This window comes from Hemiscyllium ocellatum, chromosome 7, assembly GCF_020745735.1.
Source record: "Hemiscyllium ocellatum isolate sHemOce1 chromosome 7, sHemOce1.pat.X.cur, whole genome shotgun sequence".
Taxonomy (NCBI): Eukaryota; Metazoa; Chordata; class Chondrichthyes; order Orectolobiformes; family Hemiscylliidae; genus Hemiscyllium; species Hemiscyllium ocellatum.
The window spans coordinates 97493577-97520482 of NC_083407.1; the positions used below are offsets into that span (position 1 = coordinate 97493577).

At 41.4% G+C, this 26906-nt stretch overlaps 1 protein-coding gene and 1 long non-coding RNA gene across 6 annotated transcripts in view; one reads left to right on the forward strand and one right to left on the reverse strand.

Moving 5' to 3' along the window:
* raph1a (Ras association (RalGDS/AF-6) and pleckstrin homology domains 1a) overlaps positions 1–10370 on the forward strand; it is a 205729-nt gene extending 195359 nt beyond the window's left edge. For all 5 annotated transcript variants that reach the window (XM_060827549.1, XM_060827552.1, XM_060827548.1 and 2 more), the window contains 2 exons: positions 1916–2067; positions 7634–10370. In XM_060827549.1, coding sequence (XP_060683532.1) covers positions 1916–2067; positions 7634–9574 — 2093 coding nt within the window. In that variant the 3' untranslated portion in view covers positions 9575–10370. The remainder of the gene's footprint in view (positions 1–1915; positions 2068–7633) is intronic.
* LOC132817230 (uncharacterized) lies at positions 4276–26884 on the reverse strand. Its single transcript, XR_009644865.1, has 3 exons — positions 26797–26884; positions 17366–17439; positions 4276–5161 (listed from the first exon to the last, which is right to left on the reverse strand). It is a non-coding gene; the product is annotated as an uncharacterized LOC132817230 (long non-coding RNA).
* Between the last annotated feature and the right edge of the window lie 22 nt (positions 26885–26906).

Genomic DNA, 26906 nt, shown 5'->3' on the forward strand with positions numbered 1-26906 from the left:
GAGGAGCTCTATTCTCTCTTGTTTCCTTTTTGTCCTTAATGAATCTATAAAATCCCTTTTTTTGGATTCTTCTAATCCTATTTGTCAAAGCTATTTCATGTCCCCCTTTGTCCTGATTTCCCTGTTAAAGATACTCCTACTGCCTTTATACCCCTAAGGATTCACTCAATCTCTGCTGTCTATATCTGACATTTGCTTCCTCCTTTTTTCTTGACCAAAGCATCAATTTTTCTAGGCATCCAGCATTCCCTGCACCTACCAGCTTTGCCTTTCACCCTAACAGGAACAAATTGTCTCTGGATTCTCATTTTTGAAGGCTTCCCATTTTCCAGCCATCCCTTTAACTGGTCAGAGCATTGAATATAGGAGTTGGGAGATCATGTTGCAGCTGTACAGGACATTGGTTAGGTCACTTTTGGAATATTGTGTGCAGTTCTGGTCTCCCTCCTATTGGAAAGATGTTGTGAAACTTGAAAGGGTGCAAAAAGGCGTTTGATATGCTTTCCTTTATTGATCAGAGTATTGAGTACAGGAGTTGGGAGGTCATGTTGCGGCTGTACAGGACATAGGTTAGGCCAGTGTTTTAATATTGTGTGCAATTCTGGTCTCCTTCCTATCGGAAAGATGTTGTGAAACTTGAAAGGATTCAGAAAAGATTTACAAGGATGTTGCCAGGGTTGGAGGATCTGAGCTCCAGGGAGAGGCTGAACAGGCTGGGGCATTTTCCCTGGAGTGTCGGAGGCTGAGGGGTGACCTTAGAGGTTTACAAAATTATGAGGGGCATGGATAGGATAAATAGGCAAAGTCTTTCTTTTCCCTGGGGTCAGAGAGTCCAGAACTAGAGGGCACAGGTTTAGGGTGCGAGGGGAAAGATATAAGAGATCTAAGGGGCAACATTTTCATGCAGAGGGTAGTACATGTATGGAATGAGCTGCCAGAGGATGTGGTGGAGGCTGGTACAATTGCAACATTTAAGAGGCACGTGGCTGGGTATATGAATAGGAAGGGTTTGGAGGGATATGGGCCCGATGCTGGTAGGTGGGACTAGATTGGTTTGGAATATTTGGTTGGGTTGGACCGAAGAGTCTGTTTCCATGCTGTACATTTCTATGACTAACTGTGGAGTTGGGGTGGAATTTGGCAATATTTACAAGTTGACTAATGATAACCACCATTCGAGGTTAGATCTCAAACAAGGACAAGACTGAATTCAATAAAGAGGTTGAATGTTTAGTGTCTTGTTATAAATGCAACATTCTCTACATCAGTTCCTTCGTTTTGCTATGTTGATCATTCCATTCAGGAAGCAGAGTGGAAGGCATGGTCCCGTCAGTATCAATGGTGCCAAGGTGGAGATGGTCAAATCCTTGGGAGTGATGATCACTGACAATCTGTCCTGGTTTACTCATGCCAACATGACAGCCAAGAAAGCACAACATCTCCACTTCCTCAGCAGACTAAGAAAATTTGGCATGTCTTCAAGGATTCATTGCTTTTTATAGATGCACCATAGAAAGCATCCTGTGTGGATGCATCACAGCATGGTATAGCACCTGCTGTTCCCAAGACCACAAGAAACTACAGAATTGTGAACGCAATAATCCATCTCGCAAACCAACCTTCCATCCACTGACTCCATCTATGTAATTGTATTTCTGTTTGGTTTAGGTGCAATTACTTAATGCTTTTCAAAGTAAATTTCAATGGAGTTTAATGGTGAAAAGGAAATACCATTCATGAAAATTCATAATCCAAAGAATCTTCACCTAAAATGTTAACCCATTATGCTTTAAGTGTTAACTGACTTGTATATTTTCAGTATTTGTTTCCGATTTAAAACATTTGTAGTACTATCTAAAATTCCAAGCATTTCACATGATGCATCGCTTCACCGTCACTTGCTTTGTTTGTGCAGAATCCCATTCAAACCATTCGAACCAGTCGGACAGTGGCGTTTCTGACTTACAGTCTACAGGTCATGTTCGCTCCCAAAGTATCGTCAGCTCCATTTTTTCAGAGGCTTGGAAAAGAGGCACACAACTGGAGGAGCAACAGCAGCACTCCAAAGTAAGAGGAAAAAATTCTACTCTCTAGCTACACAAACAGAAGTAGCCAGCTTTACCTCTAACTCTTTAATGATGAGCTTGCTTTGCTGCAAAATATTAAAGGAGAAAGTGAGGACTGCAGATGCTGGAGATCAGAGCTGAAAATGTGTTGCTGGAAAAGTGCAGCAGATCAAGCAGCATCCAAGGAACAGGAGAATCGACGTTTCGGGCATAAGCCCTTCGGGAATGAGGAAAGTGTGTCCAGCAGGCTAAGATAAGAGGTAGGGAGGAGGGACTTGGGGGAGGGGCGTTGGAGATGCGATAGGTGGAAGGAGGTCAAGGTGAGGGTGATAGGCCGGAGTGGGGTGGGGGCGGAGAGGTCAGGAAGAAGATTGCAGGTTAGGAAGGCGGTGCTGAGTTCGAGGGATCCCTCGAACTCAGCACCACCTTCCTAACCTGCAATCTTCTTCCTGACCTCTCCGCCCCCACCCCACTCCGGCCTATCACCCTCACCTTGACCTCCTTCCACCTATCGCATCTCCAACGCCCCTCCCCCAAGTCCCGGCAAAATATTAAGTTGGGCATGTTCTGACTTTTTTTTAAATTAAACTTCAGGAATGTGATCACTACATTGCTGTAATGATAATATGCTCAAATTCCAGCTTGGTTTTAGGGTCTTCTTATCCCTCAGCAAAATCTGCAGAAAATTTGTACATAAGACAAATAAAAAGCAAACATAAGAATTCAGCAGGAAGTGGGAAGGTAAATGGGTTTTTGGTCTTTATTTTAATGAGAATGGAGTGTTAAAACAAGGAAGTCTTGTTAAACCTATACAAGGCACTAGTCTGAACAAACCTGGAATACTGTGAAGGGTTTTGTCTCCTTACTATGAAAAGATATTACTGGCATTGGAGGCAGACCAGAGGATATTCCATAAGAAAATCCCTCCATACTTGTAATCAAGCTTATGAGGAGAGGTTGGGTAGGGTGCACTTATACTCACGAGTTGAGAAAAAAGGAGACAAACTCAAGATTCATGAAGCTTGACAGGACAGATGTCAAGGGGTTGTTTCCTCTTGTGGGAGAGTCTTGGACCAGAGGCATAAGCAGTCTTCCACTTAAGACAGCAGTAAGTTGAAATTTCTTGAGAGCAGTGAATCGGTGGAATTTTTTTTACCAAGAGGGCTGTCAAGATTGGGTTGTTAAATATATTCACAGCTGAGATAAAGAGTTTTAATTCATGAGTGAATTGAGGGTGAGAGCAATGAGACAGGAAAGTGGAGTTAAGGATTATCAGATCAGCCATGATCTCATTCAATAGTTTACTTCTGTTTTACATCTTATCTTTACATAATGGAGCAAGATGATCTAACGAAGTCACAGTTTTGCAGATACTATCAATTGCCATTTTGCTGACTCAGCATGTGGTCAACTCAAGGAGGTCAGATTTAGAAAATTCCTGCCATTCTGTTCAATTGTTTGAATTTCTGATTGTTTCTGCTAAAGGTAGATTAAATTCTCCCTTCTGGTGGTTAGTCTGTAAAAGACGACCAATTCAGTTATTATTCTCACTGTTCTTTCCTTTTGCAGCTGAGACAAGGACATTCTCATTTCCTATGAACTTAGGTAAATACCATATTTGGGAACATTAATTTTCCCTATCAAAAAATTATTTGCTGATTCCCCAAGCATTCTAAAGTCTTCGCTGCTCATTTGGGTGGTAGTGCAGGTCTTGTAATGCTTATTTTCACTTTTGATATATTAGGGATATACTTTTACAATCCACAGATTCATGAGCAAATCAGAATTTGAGAGTTGGTCATGGTTTCTGTTAACTGCACCTTTCTCATGTTTGGATGTGATATGCATTCAAGAAATTTGGAACGATGAGAAAGAGGATATATTTTAGAAATATGTGCTAACATTGTACTTAAATGTTTACTTTGCACCTTAGAGCCCACCAGTTGCAAAGTTATTTTGGCACAGCCTTACAGTTTCTGTTGCAGTACTTCTTACCACACTAAGACAAGTTGTTGAGGTGTTATAGGCTTAATTCAAAAAGGTATTTAATAAAGCAACAGTTTAAAGTTGGATAGAAATTCAGAATAAATTCTGGTATTGGATAGAAAACTGGCTAAAATGTAGGAAAAACATTGGATACTTGCAGAGAGTTTGTCATGACAGGAAAAGGTCAGGTTTTGTGAACGTGAGATTGATTCAAAATCTGTATGTAACCTCAAAAGTATTAAACTGTTGAATCTGAGGCTCCAGCTCAGAAGCTGAGAATATGAGTTGAACAAAATGGTAGTTGGGGGGCTACAATTCAAAATAAAATTGGATACTGGCTGATTAGTATCCTTGAAACAGCTAAAGGAACTTCAAGAATGAGGAACGGCATCTTAATTCATACTGACTGACAAAGCTGTTAAAGGGTGTGGGTGTAAACAGGAAAGTGGTGTTGAGGACAATTAGATCAGTTATGATCTTAGTAAATGATGAGGCAGGCTCAAGGGGGAAAATTACCTACTCCTACTCAAAAAACTATGGATGTTTGTATATTCCCTTTATCTCATTCCATCAACAGACAGTTTTTTAAAAAATAACTAACCTTTTCACTCTGATATAGGGAGATGCTTCCTGACGTCAACCCTGAATGGCTTATCTTCAGGTCCAGTGTTCTAGATTTGTCCAGCTGAGCAAATCAATCACCCCATCAACAGAGCCAATGTATTGACTTCTGTAAAGCAAGGTTGCACATGGATCTTGGAGCCCCACTTTAAATAACAATTAGAAGGAACAAAGCTCGTTAACCTTTGAATTCTCTTTCCTACTTCAGCTATAGACTTTTAACGAGGACTTTGATTAGACACTCATTATCTTGATTATTCACATTATATTTGCTAATGCTCCTGTGATTTAGTATGTTGAAGGCCCTAATAAGGTGGTTCTTGTTCCAGCAACAGTTTATTATGAGAAAGTTGAGGCTCTCAGATGTGTCATATTTAGGATATGTGCCATGCTGACAGCCTAAAAGTGGTTCTCCCTTGTTATCTTCTGAAATACTCAGTCCGATGCAGTAAGAAATGAAGCAGAACAGGAAAGGCCTCTGGTTGAACCTGTGGGGTGAAAGTAAAAGTAGAACAGTTTAAAAAAAAATCCAAAATTCCAGTAAAATTGCACAGGAAATAAGTTCTTTCAGCCCATCTGAAAGAATTAGTCCTACTGCCATGCTCTTTCCTCTAATCCCTTCAATTTTTATTTTAAATACAGGTCCAGTTCCCTTTCTAAAATTTGTTTATTCTCTTTCCAGCACTCTTTCAGATTGCATTCTTGATCAGAACCTTGTTTTCAGTACTGTTGGTCCTGGAAGTGGAAATAGTTGCTGTATTTTCTACTAACAGCTCATAATTTTAAACATTTCATAGATTCCCTCTTTAGTTTTGACCTCTAGAACAATCCCCAGCATCTCTCTCTTTCTCCACAAATTCTTTCTTGCCCAGGTGTCATTCAGGTAAATCTGCTTTGCTAAGCTTCAACATCCTTTGTAAAGTATAGTACCCAGAGCATAGAAGCAATATTCCATCTGAAATATAAGCAGTATTTTACTATAACTTTGTTGCTTTAGTACATTATACTTGGGGAAACGCTGGGCATATAAAACATATGCTTTTTGAATGGTTGATCAACTTGTTCTGTCATTTTCAAAAAAAATTGTAAACCTTCAAGTTTCTTTTGCTTTTACATTGCCTTTTAAAGTTGTACTATTTAATTTATATTGCCCCTTCTCATTCTTCCTTCTAAAAACATATCACTTCATACTTAAGCAATAAGTTTCCATCCGTCATAAGTCTATCCTCTAAGTATGCTATTATCTTCCTGTTGATGATCAATACTTGATTGCCACGTGAATGTTATTGCCTGTTACAACTGACTGAGGTGAGTCTGCCTATCCATTGACAAGGGTTAGTATTAGGGAGATGAAGACATTTTGCAGGTGCTTGGAGAACCCAGAGACTGTCCGTTCCAAGAGGAGATGAGAAATAACCATGTGACAAAAGATGCACATTGAGCAGTTCCTTTCAGACCACAGTAATTCCAGTGTCAATATTCAATTTTTTTTAAACTCTTGAATAAAAATACAGTAAATTTCAGTCTGACTTTAATTATAAATCAGAATAGCTATGCTTTCTAATATATCTGAAATATATCCCAGTATTCAGTATCTTCATTGAGTAGAGGGAAGGGGTTTTGGAAAGGAATTCTAGAGCTTGGGCTCCAGCCAGATGAAGACGTGGTAGCCAGAAGTGGAGCAAAAGCAATCTGAGTTCTAGATTCTAGAACAAGCTAAATCAATAACTGGGAATTAAACTCTGCAGTGTTGTACCTGGTGTCAGTTAGCTTCTTGCTATTTTAACCAACAACATGATTCACGGAGCTAGATAGATGCAGTATTTCAAAATCTATCAAACTATAAATTTAAATTGCCTGCGAGCAGATCACAGTACTGTACTAGCTCTTAGTGCCATGAGAGGTACAAATCTTGCATTGTGTCAGGCATGTGTTTTTTGTAATTTGTACTGGAGTGGAACATTCTCTCAGAATGCAATGCATTTGAAATAAGGAATAATACAATTTGAGGCATTCCGCAGGGTATCCTATCAATGCTAATTGCAGCCCTGCAAGTAAAGTGCAAAGACTTCACAGGTTTTTCAAGTCTGAAGTTTTGTGCAGGAGATCACCATCTGGAGAATACAGTTAGACACTGGTCTCCTACCTCTGTTCAGACTCAATCCAGCCTAAGTGTCAAATCTCCCTTCTCTACTGGTTGTAACATTCAGACATTAAATTAATTTGGGGGTAGTCTGTCTGAATTCCAACAAGCACTCAAATTACTGTTCCAAAGGAGTGCTGTAGAGCCTGTCATAATATAGATTCGGGTTCAATGAATTGTGTGATGTTGACAGATTCTGAATGACTGTACACTACTTACATTTACTATTAAACTGAGGACTTTGCTAGAAATTTATCCTAACTGATTTTTGTTCTAAAGGCTTTGAAGCTAGAATGCTACGAGTGCAACTGGTATTGAGTGCAGATTTGTAGGTGTCAAAAGATCAGAACTTAATCATTATGCTCATCCATCACATTTAGATTAGGAGGCCGAGCACCTGTCAACTTCCACCTTCTGGTTGCTCACCCAATGACCACTTTTCATGTGCATCTAAGCAGTGAACGTCAATTGACTGAAATCAAGGTCATTGGAAGCCAGTTGCAGCACTTCAGCCCCTCCACTTGACAGGATCAGCTAGCTCAAGACAAGGAAAAGTTATAAGTGGTCATCATTGCATTCCATGACTGAGAGGCCCATTACCTTTGTTAACTGACTCAGTAAAGGAGAATCATTTCTCTACATTATTCTGACCAGCAGTAGAAATTAAAGTGGGAGGGTACAGCGATCTTCCTTGTTAGGATTGCATTCCAATTTTGATAGCCTGCAGTTTCTCAATAGAGTTGGTGAAAAGGTGATGCCATGAACTGATTTGCTGTGGAGAATTGATAATCTTTTTACATTTACTATCTCTCCACAGCTCAGGACGGACTCTGTCAGATCCTACTCTTCATCAATAGCACCAACTCTCCCTCAGGCCAGGATCAGTGTGCCGCATGTAGCACCACAGCCTTCTCCTCCACCCCCACCACCACCTCCACCCCCTCCTGCTGCACCCTTTAACAAATACAGCACCATTAGCAGACAGACAAGCAAACAGCCAGCCCCATATACCTTTGTTAATCAGCCAGCTGTGAGTCAGCAGGCTATCCCACCAGCCCCACCCTCACAGCTGATGAAGCCACAGTTGCTGGTTGAAAGTGACAGGCAAAGTGTTCCTTTGCCTGTTCCCTCTACTCCACCACCCCCGCCACCCATTCAAACAATCCCTGCTGTGGCTGCACTGAAACCCGAACCATCCAGTCTTTCCCCCATTCTACCTGCCTTCACCCCACCTCCTCCTCCACAGAAATTACTACAGCAAAATATTCCAGCCGTTGTGCAGCCCTTGGTTATTCCTCCTCCTCCTCCTCCACCACCCCCTCCACCACCACCACCTCCGCCGCCAGCTTTGTTACAGGCCATTGTCCCGAAAAAGATAGGAGCATCATTTGGGGCCTCTGTAAGTCATCCACCTCAAACAGCTCCCAAACCAGCAGTGCCTAGTGTTGTTCAGGTGGACCCTCTTCCAACACCACCCCCTCCCCCAACCCCTCCTGCAACATCAGCAAAGCCACCCAAGTTCTCAGTTGCACAGATCCCACTGCCACCGCCCTCTCTTCCTTCATCCCCTCATTCACCTGCACCAAAGCAATTGGGTGGAGCTACAGACCAAGTGCCCATTCCTCCACCTCCAACAGTTTCAATTGTAAAACAGTCCATTAACCAGTTCCAGACTCCTCCACCACCTCCAAAGCCGCCAGCAACCTCCCTTCAAGCTCCCATGTCACCCCCAGCCGTGAAAGCAAAACCTAAATGGCAGCCTAGTTCTCTCCCATCACCAGAGTTTCCTCCTCCACCTCCTGAAAGCAGTTTACCCCAACCTCCCCCACCTACCCCCACTCCTCCTCCTACTCCAGTCAAATCAGCTTCAGTCAAAAAACCAAAAAAAACATCCAGTCCCGGTGCTAAGAAGCCACCTCCCACACCCCAGCGGCATTCCAGCATAAAAGGATCCAGTTGTGCAGATATGAAGGAGTCCAGAAAACCCGTGGAACCTCTCAGCAACAAGTTTGAACAACCAACTGTTTTCTTAGCCTCTCCAGCAACAGATGCTACCACTTTACCACCTGCTCCCTCTAAGCCTGGCAAATTAAATTTGGCTGCAGTAAATTTGATGTTCCCACTTGGAGGGCAGCCAGGAAAAGGACCAGTAGGTCCAACTGCTTCAAAGGAGCCTGTGTCAGAGTTTCCCTCGCCGCCTTCAGATTCAGACTTCCCACCCCCACCTCCAGATTTAGACCTTCTACCCCCTCCTCCAATGGAGATGGCAGCTTCTGCTGGTTTCTCCAATGCTGTTCCACCTAAAGTAGCCGTGGTAAACCCTCAGCCGCAAACATGGTCCAAATCATCTACAAAGAAGGCGCCACCACCAGTACTTCCCAAAAGGAGCGACAGCACCCGCTTGACACAAGGAGAATCCACAGAACCCCAGGCTTCTCCCATCAATCCAGTACCAGTGTCTCCTAAACCAGCCTTGTCTGTACAGCCGCATTTTCTGGCTGACCTCAATAGGACTCTGCAAAGAAAGTCTTTTACCCGACATAGCTCAGTTACCTCTGCACGTGTATCCAAAGCAGAGCCCATCACAACCATGGACGATATGGTGCTTCCTCCCCCTCCTCCTGAATTGCTTTTTGACCAAGAATCCACTGGCACGTATGCATCTGGCAACATCTCAGGCTATGCAACATTACGGCGTGGACCACCTCCAGCTCCACCCAAACGGGGAGACAACACCAAGTTGAGTCGGGATTGTTGATGACCCAGCTGCCAATGTGCTGTTTACATGCTGCTCCATATATACACAACTGCAATATTCAGAGCGATATTAATTGCCTTTCTTAAAACTCTGGCTGCATACATCTTCAACAAAATTAGATCACATTATTCCTTGTAGAAATCCTCATTCTTGGATCAGTGAAGTGTTGTGTTTCACTTGTAAAGTCGAATCACTCAAATTGTGTAAATATAGATGCTTTTGGCATATAACGAGACCTGGTGTGGGGTAGGGGTCTGGAATGTGTGGTTTATCTGACAGTTTCCCATTTAGTACCGGGGTGGAGGGGGTGGTTGAGGTGGACCCAGAGAAAAGAACTGCTTTCCTTCCACTTAGATTAAATGTCATTGTGATTTCATTTTGAAGTTTTGTCTTTGAAAGACTTAATTGGCACCTTCCCAGTGTGATTACTGGCAGTTTTTTGTGTTTTAGGGAGCTGGGACTAGAAATAGGATTGTGATCAGTTGGGCAAAGGACTGTCAATTTTCTGCATTCTGTTGGTTTAACACTTGAGTGTTCCTCATGGAAATAAACCCTACAGAATGCTAACTGATCAGAGTTTGGGAATTCTCAAATGTTTCGATTGAAATGCAGAATGGTATAACACTACAATCTACGATGTGGCAATTTTTCTGGAAATTGTTAATCAGTCCTCTGGTGATTGTTGATTTTGGGTCAAATAGCAAAGCCATTTGAGTTATCCAACTATGCTCGAGCCTTCGACTTTAGTGCAAATATATGGTCCACCATTAAACTAATAAAAGTTGGAGTTACATAAGACTAAGCTTTTTTTGAAGGGTGATACAGAGCATCAGTGACTTAAAAATCTTTTTAAAAATCTTTGAATCTTTTAGTGATCAAATCCAAAAAAGGTGCTAAAGAATAGATCTGGATTCTCATGGCACAGGTCTGAGACTAAGATTGCAAAGCTCATTGCTACTTTTACAGTTGCTTTATTTGAATCTACTGTTAATATACTAATTGAACTGGTTTGCTGGCAGGCTAGTCAGATTTAATTCGCTGTTTTCTGTTGAGTTAGTTTATCACAGCTAGATAGCTGTTCTGTTGTGAAGTTGACCTGGAATAAGCACTAACCCCACTTTTCAAGCAAATGTGCCAGTGAAGTCAAATTCATCTTGGTTGTGGGGAGATTATGTTCCTTCCTGACATTTACTGAAGGCTACCCACTAAAATATGGCACCCAGGTAACCCAGCAACATTAACTGCCTTGTGGGGAGGGAAGTATGTGAAGGGGACAGGGCAGCAAAGAAATAGCAGTAAATTAAAATGCCTTTCTTAAAACTGGCTGCATACATCTTCAACAAAATTAGATCACATTACTCCTGGTAGAAATTCTCATTCTTGAATTTAATTAAATGTCATTAGTTTAATTTAGATTTTTAAAAAATCTATTGTCAAGATTAAATCTGACAGCATTTTCTTTCCAGATTTTTGGATGTTCCCATGTGGAATATATTTTCGAGTTGGTCTAAGGCTGTGTGATCAGCCAATCAGCGGTATCTTAATATAGGTGGGCAACAAAACAATTCTGGAAAGGAATTGCCCAGCCTAACCTTGTATGTTTCATTTTTTTAGAAACAAGATCATTACTGTCAAGAGTCAAAGCTTTATGGATTTTACATTACAGACCTCACTGAAATGATTTCTGCCTTTCTAAAAGACTGGTGTTCTGTCAGCACAGGACCTGACTTGCTTTGAAATGTGTTGGAATGAAAGACCAACTGCAAAATAAGCTAGCACATAGCATTGTAGCAGCATGTTTGACATTGGTATTTGCATCAGATTACAAATGCTGTGGTTGTGGACAACCCTTTGGATCAGTTGTAATTGTATTTTATGACATCTCAAAATATTACAGAATAGAGGAGTCATGTGGTTCTTGTCTGTACCAGCTCCTTGGAAAAGCTAACCAACTAGTTTATTGCCTACTTTTCCCAACAGCCATGCAATTTTATCCAATATATCTAAATTCCTTTTGAAAGTTACCATTGAATCTGCTTCAGCCACTGTCTTTCATGCCATGCTTTTCAGATAATTCACTGTAAAACAAAATTTACTTTGCCTTGCTTCCTTTGCCAGTTATCTCTGCTTATGCTGTAAACAGTTAATTTACTTACTCTATCAAAGCCCTCCTCATATTTTTTGAATGTCTTCATGAAATCTCTGGTTAAACTTCTCTGCTGCAAAAAGGGACAATCAAAGCTTCTGTGATGTTCTCAAATAATGGAATTTCTATCATTGATCTACCTTTTAAAGCAATCTGGTACCCACCAGCACTTTACCCCTGTGATACATAATGTGTAGTCTCCATTCATACATAATATTGCCATTCACTATATCTACCTTGTAATTGCCAGCCTTTACATGTACCATGTGTGCATGGAACACAGTTCATTCCATATGTATGAAGTATTTCCATTTATTACATAGGCTGTGTTCACACACAGCATTGCCATTCACTAAACCAACTGTGTTTATGTGGAGTATTCCCAAATCACTACACCATTATGTATGCCTACACAGTATTCTCATTTACTACATCAACCATGTACATGTAGAGTATTCCCATTCACTACATTGACTACTGTGCAGTACATTGCCATTCACTGTGTCAACCACATGCTCAGGGCATTCCTATTCATTGCACAGAATAGTCCCATTCACATCTGCCATATACATAGTCTATGTACTTGGAATAATCTGTGTGTGTTAAAGAGTATTTTCATTCATTACAGCACTCCTTCAGGTTCTATTAATATTTTCAGTGCATCAGTTGCTCGATGGCACCATGTCTAAGAGCTCAAAGGTTTTTAGTGAATCGTTACTCCTTCATTTTTGGTATAAAATGAAGCATCCGTTTGGGAAGGTGGAGGTTTGTGAAACATACTCACCATAGCCAAGATCCTAAGTAATCTGCATAGGAGTAAACTAAAGTATATGCAATGTGCACTTGAGCTGAATCCAGCTTTATTCATGTGTTTATGAATGTCCCACATCTTTCAGGTTTTTTTTGTGGCCCAGCATGGAATGAATGAGCAAGCTCCCATTGTGTTGTGTGTTTAACTTAGATGCTAAGCTAGACTTAAAACCGGTGGATACTGGAATCAAAATCAAAAAAATACAGAGAGATTGATGTAAAAACTCTGCTTTCTGTCCATTGATGATGCCAGACCAACTGAGTTAACATTTCAAGTCCAGTGACCTTCAGAACCAGTGGTAGGTGGTAAGAGATTGGTATTTATGTAGATGGCAGCATGGGGAGGTAAGCAGAAATAACTGATAAATGGAGATTTAAAAACAAAGAGAAAATACCAGCAGTCTGTGTTTTTGTTGCTAGCTAGGCTTGTTCAGGATAGGGAAACTATGAAAAGTAGTTCTTGCTAATTGCCAATCATGACAAATAGGTCTATTAAGTGTGATCCAGACTGTGAACTGCCTCAAGTTGGTGTTTATTTTAACCTTTTATTAATCCATTGGAATGGGAGACAAAATTGTGACCTGATTTGCTATTTCATCAATAATGGAAGGATCATATTCCAGATTAAATTGCCTGGTATCTTTTTATCTGTTCAAGTTGAATGTGATTTACCGTCTATCCTATGCCTCACTCTGAAAGCTGGAAGAAAATTGTGGTCCAATTTTTAATTGACTTCAAGCCTCAGTTTGGATAGAGCTAGCAGCCTATTCAGTACTGAGATTGGAGGTGATAGTGGTGGTGAGGGGGTTAAGAATTAGAAATTATAAACATTGCTTTATAAAAAGATACTGGAACTATTGAGCTGTATCATCTTATAGCACTCTGGCTGAAGGAAAGGATTTAAAAAGCACTTTCCACAAACTCAGGATGTTCCAAACTCTTCAGAAGTAATTATGGAGCTGTGAAGTGCAGGTTTTTTTTGGGGGGGGGGGGGGGTAAAAGGAATAGCCACTTTGCCATTTTTCACCATATTATTTAATGAAAAATCAAAATCTTACAGCAAAGGTCATTGTGTCTCTGCTGGCACTTTGTCAGTTATACAACTCCAATCATTTGCTCTTTCCCCATATTTCTACAAATCTACCTTCCCTTGAAAACAATGTATATGACTTTTATTTTGAAATCACCATGGAGTCCACTTCCACAACGCTTTCAGGTATTGTATTATAAGTGATCATTTCTGTGCAAAGGAGCTCTTATTTTGGAAATTTACTTCAATCCATGTCATCTGCTTACTGACCTTTCTTGCAGAGGAAAGAGTTCTCTCTTTCTAATGTTCAAAATCATGTAGGATTTTGACCATCTGTTTAACTTTGCTTTTGAGCATAGTCTGGATTTCCTAGTATGTTCACATTTTGTAGTCCTTCCTCAATGATATCATTCTAGTAAATGTCCTCTACATCCTCTCCAATACCTTGACATCTTCTGGGTTCCACACCCTAGAAGTGGGCAGAACTCTAGCACAGACCTTATTAGTATTTTGTAAAGCTTTAGCATGTCTCCCTTGTGCATGTGAAGCCACAGATTCCTTAAGTGTTCCCTCCTTGAAAGTGGCAGATAAAATTTTTTGTGAAAACCCTCAATTCTCCTGGTCTTTGTACCCCATTTTACAATTTTGCATTAAACTTGCATTTTGGAAGGAAGGAGGAGAAGCAATGTATCACTTCACACTTCTTTGCATTAAATTGAATCATGACATCTGTCCATTTCAAGAATTTATGATCTTTCTCCCTGTTAACTATTTTTGAGTTCAAAATGATGCCTTATATATTCCTGTCATCAATCATATCAAAAATAGCAGTGCTGACACTGATCCCTGGGGCACCATTGTTTACTGTTCTCCAGTCTGAAACAAAATCTACACTAGCTGTTTCTACGCTATTGCAACTTTATATCCAGACACACTGTCTTTGGGTAAGTGATAAACAGATTAGTGTACTTTTTTTAAAAAATGGGTACAAAGTGTTCAATCTTTGTTAGCATGAGGAGTTTTAATTTCTAAGTCCGTTATTTCTCAGGCCCCCTCAAGCCACCGATTTGTGATTCACACAAAGAAGAATTAAGGAGAATAAGAATACATTTTAAATACATTTTCCCAGATCTAGGCTGAAGAAATTTAAGCTTCATTCTGGTTCCTTTGGGGAAATTGAGGAAATAGAGTGTCAGCAGATAAAGGCTATAAATTGGTGATTAGACAACCTTGAGTTCAGCCCACTGGAGGTGGAAGTAGAAGCAGTGATTTCAAAAAGAAATTGGGTCGGCATTTGGAAACAAACTTGCAGCCCCGGGGGATTAAATTGGTGGGCAGTATTGACTAGTTTAATCCATTGGGAGCTAGTGTGCACATAGAGTAATTCGTCTCTATTTGTGCAATAAAACAATGTCCAATTTACTGATGAATCTCTAGATTTTGGTGACTTTGGGAGTGCTATGAATAGAAATTACAGTAACAATATTTTATTATTGATGCTAAAGGTGACAATGAACAGAAACCCCTCAACACTGCCCACCTCCCAATTTTCACCAGTACTATTCCTCCTCCTCCTCTCTTTCACAGGGAATCTAGGAAACACTGAATGATACTGCAAGTGAGCAATTTGTGCAATTGTCAATTGACACTATAAAGCAGTTAGTGTTTTTTTTAAAAATAGCATCCTTTATAGTAAGAGCAAAGTTACTCATGATATGCAATACTGGAACAAGTATCAATGAGTAAGTGGGGAGGAGGCTATTTACAGATTGTACAGGCAGTTTGTTAACCTAAAGTGAGGTAATGGTCTGGTGTGTTTTCTTATTCTCAACTTGATTTTATTAAATGACAAATGTTGAGAATTTATTACAAAGGCCTTGAGAATCAACTGGCCTTTCTCATTGCCTTGGGGCAGCACAGCGGCTAGTACTGTACCAGCGACCCAGGTTCGATTTCACCCTCGGGTGACTGTGTGGAGTTTGCATATTCTCCGCGTGTCTGCATAGGTATTCCGATTTCCTCCCACAGTCCGAAGATGTGCAGTTCAGGTGAATTGGCCAGGCTAAACTGCCTGTTGTGTTAGGTGCATTAGTCAGAGGGAAATGGGTCTGGGTGGGTTACTCTTTGGAGGGTCGATGTGGACTTGTTGGGCTGAAGGGTCTATTTCCACACTGTAGGGAATCTAATTTAATCTCAAACTTCTTGTGAAAATTAATACTAGAAGGTTGAGGTTATGATGGTGGGAGAGGATAGGAGACGTAAAGAGGTGAAGTGAAGAATTTCTACCAAAGAGAAAAAAAAGCCAAAGAATCAGGTGTAGGTGCTGGATTTGGGCAGAGAGGAGGAGTTCACAGACAGATTCTTGGTACTGGACTTGATGCCCTGGTAGTGTGGTTTGTGTAACACTTAAGTTTAGAAATGAGATAATTCATTGACAAGGCTTATCGATAAACTACTGCAGTACTGTTTCCAGTCATTGCAGGAGTTGAAATGATCTTGGGCCTTTTCTTTTGTCACATTACTCACCACATTGTTTACACCTTTTCCCATTGAGTGTCTCGGGTATTTGAGAGGGCAGTTCAATTTATTTATTACAGTTAGGAGCCACAGTCTGGGACAATTGTTCTTGCTGCCCCAGCTTTTTTTTTCCAAACTGTACAGACCAAATTTACTTACTTTTGAGAGAGATGAGCTCTAAACCTGTTGAAGACCATTGTCACTGCTTATCCTGCAAATTTCCTTTTGGAACTGGTGAAACCTTCTTGCATCACATAATTCAGATATACACAAGACTGCAATCAGAAGCATTCTTAAAACTGGGCTCAGGTGCATATCACTTGTTATACTGTTGTGTGGTGTCACTGACTGACAGGATGTTTGGTTTGGGATGGGGGGGGGGGGGGGGGGGTGGGAGATGTTGTGGGTGAAGAGAATGTCATGAAATACACGAGGACTCCATGACAATTCACCATTAAATCCCATATGCCAAGCTTAGTGTCTGTACAGTTAATTATTGGAGACTGGGGAATGTTTAGCCTTAAAATCGGATACAAGTGAAGGGGCAGCCTGTAACCTGTTCAGTGGTGGCTAGAAATATCAGCTATTCCCGACCTTTCATGATCGATTGGTTTAAAGCCATGTTTCTGTATTTTGTTTCACTATAATGTTGTAAAGGTATTTTGCAGTGCTGCTGTTTAAATGCAGAGATGGTTGGCCACAACAAAATACTGTACCAGATTGTTAAAGGCCATCTGACACCCCTACTCCAGGGAGTAACTGGCTATCTGGCTCAATAAGGGAAAGAGCAGTGTCAAAGTAGAGAGTAATATTGTATATAATTTTCATTCCTTCCACCCCATGTTCACTCTAAGAGAAGAACATATGCAAGTTTCTTTTTTTTTTAAAAAGTGTAAACTGAAATATATTAATACTGGAGACTGTAATTAATGCATGAGAAACATAACAGTTTTTATGATAATAAAATTCAAGTTAAATATAGGCCTCTGTGTTATCTTAGTCAAGCTAACATAGCACTAATGTCTGTGGCTTATTTCCTAGATTATAAATGAGAAGTTAATATTAGCTTGCTTCAGCATCTCCTGGGAGAAGTAATGCTGCAGTATTGATTTTCAGGAAAGGAAGTTCTCCTATCCTCCTAGAATAATCCATATTAAATACTAATATGGAGACATCTTTGAAGTTACTTTCACTTGGTCTGCTATTGATTCAAAGTAAAACACAATGAACTAATACACAAATATCAACAAGCAATGCCTGTTAATGGAAGGAACTCTGCTGTCCTCACCTGGTCAAGCCTCCGTTATATTAAACCACCAAAATGTTCAAGGATTGAAACCAGAAGTACCACCTGGCATCGACCTAGGCATGAGAAAAAGCATAAGACCTTGGCATGACCCTACAAAGTTCTTACTAACATCAAGCAGTAGTCTGATAGTCATTCTGACAGCATTGTAACTTACGTCCTAAACAACACTCCTGAGTATGCCCCAGAAAGATGGGCAAGGAACCGTCCTACTGATGATGGCACAATCTTCAGCACCATTTATGATTCTTCAGATACTGAACCAATCCATGTCCAAATGCTACAATACCTGGAAAATTTGTGCTTGGTTTGATAAGCAGGTAATATTCATACCCTACAAAAGGTCAGGTAAATGACCAACTCCAACAAATGAAAATCATAATCACTGCCCATTAATGGTACTGCCACCACTGATCTTACCCAATAACATCTTTGAGATTACCAATGATCAGAAACAGAACTGGTCTAGCCATAAAACATTGCTTACAAGAACATGTCAGAGGCTAGGAATCCAGAAGTGAGTCCAATGTGTCAAGTATGTTTTCTCTCCTGGATTTCTTCATTTACTGTAAAACTCAACTCGCCTGACTCCAAAGTCTATCCACCGTCTACAAGGCACAAGTCTGAATGAGTGTAGCTCCAACGATACACAAGCAGCTTGACACCATCCAGGACAAAACAGCCCACTTGATTGATACCACATTCACACCACCAGCAGACACAGTATTGGCAGTGTGTTCCATCGACAAAACGTATTTCAGAAATTCACCGAGGCTACTTAGCACTTTCCAAAGCCATCATTACCATCATAATGACAAGAGCAACAGAAGCATGGGAACATCACCACCTGCAAGTTTCTTTCCACAAATCATTCACTCACCAACCCCAAATTTACTGCAGCAGTTCACAATAGCACAAGGCAATTAACGGATGGACAATGAATGCTGCCATAGCCAGGACTGTAAAATCCACATCCCATTTTTTAAAAATTGCTTACATACCGTTGTGCTGTAGGAGCACATTAATTTGCTGAAGTGACAAGTAAGCCTGAACACTAGCTTCAATTGGACTTTAGGACAGACACGAAAATCATGGAGTCCCTGCTACATGAAAAGTGGCTCTTTGACCCATCAGGTCCGTATCAACCTTCCAAATAGCATCCCATCTAGACACACCCTATACTTACATTTACCAAGACTAATTCACCTAGCCGATACATCCCTGGATACTATGGGGCAATTAGCATCTTGGATAATCTTCACTCTCCACCATGCCACCAATTTTCATGTCATCCATAAACTTACTAACCATGCCTCCTATAGTCTGTTTCAAAATTGTCTATACAAATGACAAAGTGGACCCAGCACAGCGCGTTGAAGCACACTGCTGTGACAGGTCTCCAGTTTGAACAACAACACTGTCCCATCATCCTGTCTCCTGTCAAGCCACTTTTGTATCCAATTGGCTAGCTCTTCCTGGATCCCATGTGATCTCAGCTTACCTGCCAGTCTATCATGTGGAACCTTACCAGAGGCCTTGCTCAAGTCCATGCCGACAATGTCTACTGTTCTGCCTTCATCTATCATCTTGGTCACCCAGAAGGTACAATTACAACATTTAGAAAGACATTCGGACAGGTACATGGAAAGGAAAAGTTTTGGGTCAAATGCAGGCAAATGGAACTAGTTCAGTTTAGGAAAGCTAGTCAGCATGGAGGAGTTGGCCTCAAGACCCGGTTTCTGCGCTGTATGACTGATCACCTAACCTGTACATTTATTAGACAATGGGAGGAAACCAGAGCACCGAGTGGAAAAATCACACAGACACAGGAAGAATGCACAAATTCCACAGTCATTCAAGACTGGAATCAAACTAGAGTCCCTGACATTATGAGGCAGCAGTCCTAACCGCATTGCCACTATGCTGCCCAACCCTTGAAAGGCAGTTTTAAGGGCTGGAACATTTTCCCTATAATGTTAAAAGGTGAAGGAGCTAGGATTGTTCCCTTTGGAGTAGGGGAAGTTTGACAGATGGACAAAATAGGCTTAGATAAAGAGAAAACCAGAAAAGTGCTGTCCCATTAGCTGATGGTACAAAGTTTAGTGGTTATAGATCTATGATTTTTGGTTAAAAGATTCCGATTGGATGAGAGATTTTTTTTTACTCCAGGCTATTGATATGGAGTACTCAGCTTTTTGAGTGATTGAAGGAGAAATGGCCATTGATTTCAAAATGAAATTTAAAAAAAGGCATTTGAAGGCAACCACCTTGCTGGGCTATTGAGGATGAACTGAAGGAACGAGATTGGTTGGTTATCTCCATGACCAACCAGTAAATACCCAATTCTGACCTGCTCTACCATATACAATTCACATACAGTTGAGACTGGGCAAGGATAATACATTTTCAAGTACACTTTGTGGATAGCTTTTGTTCCGAAACCTGAATACTAAATCTTTTAAATATTAATGTGTGAATTAAACTCAGTATTTCTGACTAAATCCAGAGAACCTAACTATTAGTATGAAGTCCTAGAGTCCCATCAACACAGGCTCAACATTTGAGTGCACACAAACATCAAAGGAATAAAATGTTTTTGCATATGTAATTGTGTCTTTCATATCCTTGGTTTGTCCCAAAATGTTTAAAAGCTAATTAGTAAATATTTAAAAAATAGACACCACCTTTAGGAAAACACAGCAATCAATTTATGTTTAGCAATCCCACAAACTGTAAAAGCGAATGAGCAGTTGAATCTGTTTTGCTCCCCCTGGTTAAAGTATCAGGACCCTGGTCAACTCCCCTCCATTTCTTTGAAAAGTGCTGAGAAACGTGGGCAGGTAGACTCTGTCTCAATTTAGATGGTACCACTTCAGTGTTGCACAGGACACTTCACCGCCATTAGGATTTCAAGTCCTGGAGGAAAGCTTGGTTGCTGATACCAAGTTGGAGTTAAACCAAGGCTGATGTTGCTTTGGTGGTCACCTTGATGTGGGAAAATTGATGGCTGGGTTAAATGCATCATTCATTGCTATGATTGAATCATAGGGCAAAATCTTGCCCAGGGAGTGAACAGACACTGGCAAGAAAGTTGGGAAAACAGTGCAAGATGGCTAGTGAGGAACTGTGATGCTGAAATCAAAAACTTATTTTCCAATCAAGTATTGAACAGTGAAGTGAGCAAAGGACTATTTATATGCATTAGATGTATTAACATCTCATTATGAACCTAAACTCATCTCATTATTATGCAGTTTCCCATTTTCCCAAACACCAGATAGAAGCCAGAGCATGGACATAAGCATCAGGACAATTATGTGGCAACTCCAGTTCACTACTTGCTCTCCATCTTGGACATCAGTCAGCAACTAGTTAAAAGGGGTGGACACGTTGCTGCATGTCATGATGCTATATCACACTCTCCCATCTGCACCATGTGCCAATAACTGCACAGCAAACACATCAATCAAATTGCCATATCTCAAAGTCAGATGGGAGTATTCCTCAGTCAAGTCAAGGTAGACTCTCTTCTGCTCAGGAGTCCCCATACATTTTTTTGAAGGGCAGCTTCCAATATCGCTAAAGTTGAGGTGGAGCCCATTGGCCTTTTGATCAGGCAACCCTAGGGTCATTTGTGGCCAGAAGGCCCAGACAGGCTGAGTGTCCTACCGGGAGGCAAGGTGCACCCCTCTCAGCTTGTACTCCCATAGGTATGAGTGGCAGGGTGCAGGTGCAGGTGAAAGGCCCAGTCCACCTCTGGAGTGTCCGAAGGGGAGACCTGGACAATATTCAGACTTGGGCTGACAAATGGAAAGTAATGTTCATGCCAGGCAGTGATCATTTCCAGCGAGTCACCACCATACCCTTGACGATGGCATTGCAATGACTGAATTCCCTGCTGTCAACTTCAGATAAGGGGTTACCACTGATTAGAAACAGAACTGGACTGTCTTAAATCTCTGTTCATGTAGCCAGTTAATTTCTGACTTGCTAAATCTGGTAATGGAAGAAAGTGAGGACTGCAGATGCTGGAGACCAGAGTTGAAAAATGCGGTGAAGATAAAATGGAGTTCCCATGTTCACTTACCTAAACAACTGTGGAACTCACATGATATACTTAGAAGAGATAAGCAAAGATGATTTTATGGACGAGGAGCTTGAATTGGAGGTGTTTACATTAACTATAGGAAAGGCCTATAGACCTATCAAGAATTGGATGGGGATAAGAATTTGGCATGGCACATGCACCAGTCCCCTGGAACACAAGCAGGCAGGAAGGAAAAGTGTTACGCCAAATGAATAAGCTTTCTGAGACGGATGTATCTACACTGGCTTCAGCAATTTTTTTTTAATATTGTTGGGTGGGATACGGAGGAGGGAAGAATTTCAATCCTGTGGGACTGAAATTTGCAATTTAAATTGCAGGAGGGTCAGCTTGTTAAGCAGTAACTACATAATATTTAGGGTGGCCTGATTATGATAGTTAAATGAAATAATTTCCAGAATTATGAAAAGAAAACAAGAAACCTGAAAAAAGTATTTCAAAACCATAAAAAGCATTACAAGACTTTGTGGATTTATTATTCCCAAAGGAATTTAAAATATGGTTATTTCTGCAACCAATAATTAATGTGCAAGGAAATAAGTAGATCTTTAAAATGAAGCTAATCACTAATAACGGGATGACTTCATCAACATAATTTGTGTTGCACTATTTTAATTTGTGCCTCATGACTTCAATTTAAATTGTGTCATATATACATCATTGCAAGTGCGTTTAAGGTTGAATGACTTCAATGAAGATAAAATTGATCATGTTTGACATTCGAGATTGTAAATACAAAGTGCAATAGCCTCCTTTTGCCACCAGATGGTGTCAGCTACACACACACACACACACACACACACACTTTCTTGCAGCATATCTTTTTTATACACAGTTTCCTACATATGTCCAGTGCAGTGTGTGAAGTAGGGGAGGACCCGATGAGAACTGGAACAAAGAATGTTCCACAAATCCACAAAACAGGCAAGCATAGCCAAGACCCAAATTGATTTCCCAGGCAATATAATACTGGTGAGCTACAGGCACAACTATCCAAATAGTATTCTGATATAACGACATTTACGGAGACCTGGCTCTAACAAGGGTAGGTTGGGGACTTCATACCCTTGTCCAAATTGTATTTGGGAAGATGGGGAGTAAACAAAAGAGGGAGTAATCAAAGATATTGTTAGAGTATTGGAGAAGGTAGTTATTCTTGAGAGTTTAAGTAAATACCTAGCATTATGGAGTAAAACAAAAATTATGCTGGTGGGTATACAGTCATTTGGAGTCAAAGTCTCATCTTCACAATGAGGATTGCACTCTGCTAAATGGGAGAAACTTTGAACAGACTAAGACATCAACAGAGGCAAAACTGTAAGCAAATAATCTATAACCTCATGTCTCAGAATGTAGAGATGTTAAATGATGAATGGTCAGCAACTTGTCAGTCACTGAAGCAGTCCACGTCCAAGTGTAGCACGACCTGGAAAATATCCAAGTTAGGGCTGATAAATGGCAAATGACGTGCATGCCACACTAGGGAAGGCAATGGCCATCTCCAATAAGAGAGAATCTAACCAATATCCCTTGACATTCAATGGCATTACCATCACTGAATTACCCACTGTCAACATCCTTGGGTTTTCCATTGACCAAAACCGAACTGGATCAGCCATATAAAATACTATTGCACAAGAGCAGGTCATAGGCAATTAATTCTGCAGTACGCAACTCCCCAAAGCTTGTCCACCAATTCAAGTGTGATGGAGTATCTCCATTTACCTGACTGAGTGCACCTCCTAAGACAGCTTAATACCAGGGAAAAATGCAGCTTGGTTGACTCCCAACCACTTTCAAAATTCATTCCCTACACCACAAACTCATTGGGAACACAACCACCCGCAAGTTTCCCTTCGAGCAACACACCACTGGCACTGGGTAAAAACTTTGAAACTTACTTCCTAATAGCACTGTGGATGTTCATACAACTGAAGGACTACAGCTCGTCAAGAAAACAACTCATTATCTTCTCAAGGGCAACTAGGGATAGGCACTAAATGCTGGCCCAGCCAGTGATTCCTGTATCCTGTGAAGATAAAGAAGGTATAGAACAACAAATAGTAGGATGGGGATGGAGATGGAGAAGCAAATCTATAAGCACCAATTTAGAATTTAAGCAGTGATATTCGGGGTGGCTTCAAATATCATAACAGAGAAAAAGTGAAAGGAGTGAGGAAAGGAAATTTCTAAAATATGCGCAATAGAACTTGCCCGGCATGTTTTATGACCAACAAGGAGCGAGCTAGTGCTGGATGCAGTTCTGGGATTGAAGTCGGCAAAGTAGAACATATTTCAGTGAGAGCATCTTTGGGGATCAGTACTCTTAATATCACCAGGCACAGTAAAGTTACAGAAAAGAATAAGGTATGAAGTGAATTTGCCAAACCAGAATATAAATAACATAAATTGAGTTGAAAGATAATCTGCCTCAGGTGGATTGGAACCAAAAGAATGACTGGTAAAACAGTAAATGAAGATAGACTCTTGATTTCCAGTAAAAGACACCAAAGCTGCAACTGTATACATTTCTTTCATGTTGTCATCTATATTTTTTCAAACTAAGTTGGGAGAAGGTAAACGGATCATGGATTAAAATTTTACCTCTAAGCAAGTGAATGAGTTATGAATTTTACTCTATGTCCTTTTTTTTTAAATTACTTCATTAGTTCCTAGCAAGAAATGCATTTGTCACCCATTCCTAACTGCACTAGAGGACAGTTAAGATTCAACTACATCAAGCTTATCAATTACTTTGGACCATCTGATAAAATGGCAGCAGAGTAGGACACTCCAGCCTGAACTTGTCTACTCTGTTCGTTCTTGTTTCTTCTTCTTCCTCCCTTCTATGGTTGTTTTCTTCTCCTCTACTGTCTCCTCAGACGCTCTGCCTCTGACGCAGGGTCGGCAGCCCTGAGTAGGGACACCAGCAACCAGCAGCCCAGCCGTCACACCACTTAGAGGCCTTCTGCAGAGAGCCCTGAGAGAGGCTGTGGGGTTTGTCTTTTTAACTTTGCTTGTTTTTCTGAAGAATGGTCATACTGTGTATAGCTGTAATTTAATTTTTTCTTTATTTCTCTATTCTGTAATAGGTCCTTGTACCTACGATGGTATTGTGTTGGTGACAATGTTACACTGTAATTAATCTTGTAATTGAAGAAGTTGTACCTAGATACTCTTGTACCTATGATGGTGCTGTAAGTGGCAACTCAAACCTTTCACTGTACGAATTTGAGTACATGACAATAAAGCTAATTCATTCATTCACCCCCTACTTGAGGCAATATGCATATATCCTTGGTTATTTGCTGCCAGGGTCATTTTTAAAATATATGTAGTCCTTTCTGTTCTCCATGGCCTCCTCTCATACAGTGTACTGTCTTGCGTTGAACTCTCAGATGGTCCAGAACAGTAACTAAGTGTTCTGGAACCTCAGCTTTGATAACTCCTCCCTGCAAGGTGGTAAAAACAATGACTGCAGATGCTGGAAACTAGAGTCTGGATTAGAGTAGTGCAGCATCCGAGGAGCAGTAAAATCGATGTTTCGGGCAAAAGACCTTCATCAGGAATACAGGCAGAGAGCCTGAAGGGTGGAAAGATAAGTGGGGGGGGGGGGGGAAGAAAGTAGCATAGAGTACAATAGGGAGTGGGTGAGGGGATGAAGGTGATAGGTGGGGGGGGGTGGCGAGGGTGGAGTGGATAGGTGGAAAAGGTAGGCAGGCAGGTAGGACAAGTCATGGGTACAGTGCTGAGCTGGAAGTTTGAAACTGGGGTGAGGTGGAGGAAGGGGAAATGAGGAAACTGTTGAAGTCCACATTGATGCCCTGGGGTTGAAGTGTTCCGAGGCGGAAGATGAGGCGTTCTTCCTCCAGGCGTTGGGTGGTGAGGGAGCAGCGGTGAAGGAGGCCCACGACCTCCATGTCCTCAGCAGAGTGGGAGGGGGAGTTGAAATGTTGGGCCACAGGGCGGTGTGGTTGATTGGTGCGGGTGTCCCAGAATATTCCCTAAAGTGCTCTGCTAGTTGGCGTCCAGCCTCCCCAGTGTAGAGGAGACCGCATTGGGAGCAACGGATACAATAAATGATATTGCTGAATGTGCAGGTAAAACTTTGATGGATGTGGAGGTGTGGGTGCAGGTTTTGCAATTCCTGCGGTGCAGGGGAAGGAGCCAGGATGGGAGGGTGGGTTGTAGGGGAGCGTGGATTGTAGGGGAGCGTGACCTGACCAGGTAGTCACAGAGGGAACGGTCTTTGCAGAAGGCAGAAAGGGGTGGGGAGGGAAATATATCCCTGGTGGTGGGGTCTTTTTGGAGGTGGCAGAAATGTCAGCGGATGATTTGGTTTATGTGAAGGTTGGTAGGGTGGAAGGTGAGTACCAGGGGCGTTCTGTCCTTGTTATGGTTGGAGAGGTGGGGTCTGAGGGCGGAGATGCGGGATGTGGACGAGATGCATTGGAGTGCATCTTTAACCACGTGGGAAAGGGAAATTGCATTTCTCTAAAGGAGGAGGCCATCTGGTGCGTTCTATGGTGGAACTGGTCCTTCTGGGAGCAGATACGGCGGAGGCAGAGGAATTGGGAATACGGGATGGCATTTTTGCAGGAGGAATGGTGGGAAGAGATGTAATCCAGGTAGCTGTGGGAGTCGGTGGGTTTGTAAAAAATGTCAGTGTCAAGTCAGTCGTCATTAATGGAGATGGAGAGGTCCAGGAAGGGGAGGGAAGTGTCAGAGATGGTCCAGGTAAATTTAAGCTCAGGGTTGAATGTGTTGGTGAAGTTGTACTCCTCCCTGTACTTAAAGCACTGAAAGCTAAAAAAAAAGGCACTACAGCAATTGGACTAATCACAAAAAAACACAGAAGGTAAGTTAGATGTTTCAGCTTTGAATGTTTCACACCCACAATATATATCTGAGCAGGAGAACCGTACTCTGCTTGCTCCCAGAGTTTCACCAGGTACCGCACAACAAACTATCACTTTTTGTGTGTGTGTAAAAGTCAGTCACATGGAGGACACAGAATGTAAGGAGTGATGGCAGATTTCTTTCCTCAAATTGCGCTAACGAACCAGATAACTTTTTACGACAGCGTTATTTTGGTGACAGTCACAGAGACTGACTTTAGAATCGAGACTTTGTCAATTGAATTAAGTTTCACCGGCTCACGACTGAATTTGGACTCCTGCCCCCAAGAACAGATTCATTATTAATCCAGTGTCATCACCTCCACCCTCTCTTTAGGCTGTAAACCCATTAGTACCCCCAGGGGGTACAAAAAATACTACAAAACGGCCAAAACAACCTCCTCACCCACCAGGCAGGTGCTTCTAGAAACTTCTACCGAACCGTTTCTGTCCTCACTGCCGTCCGCAGGGACATCCGTTGACCGGACTAAAATAAGCGGCGGACCCGCACTGGCAGCGG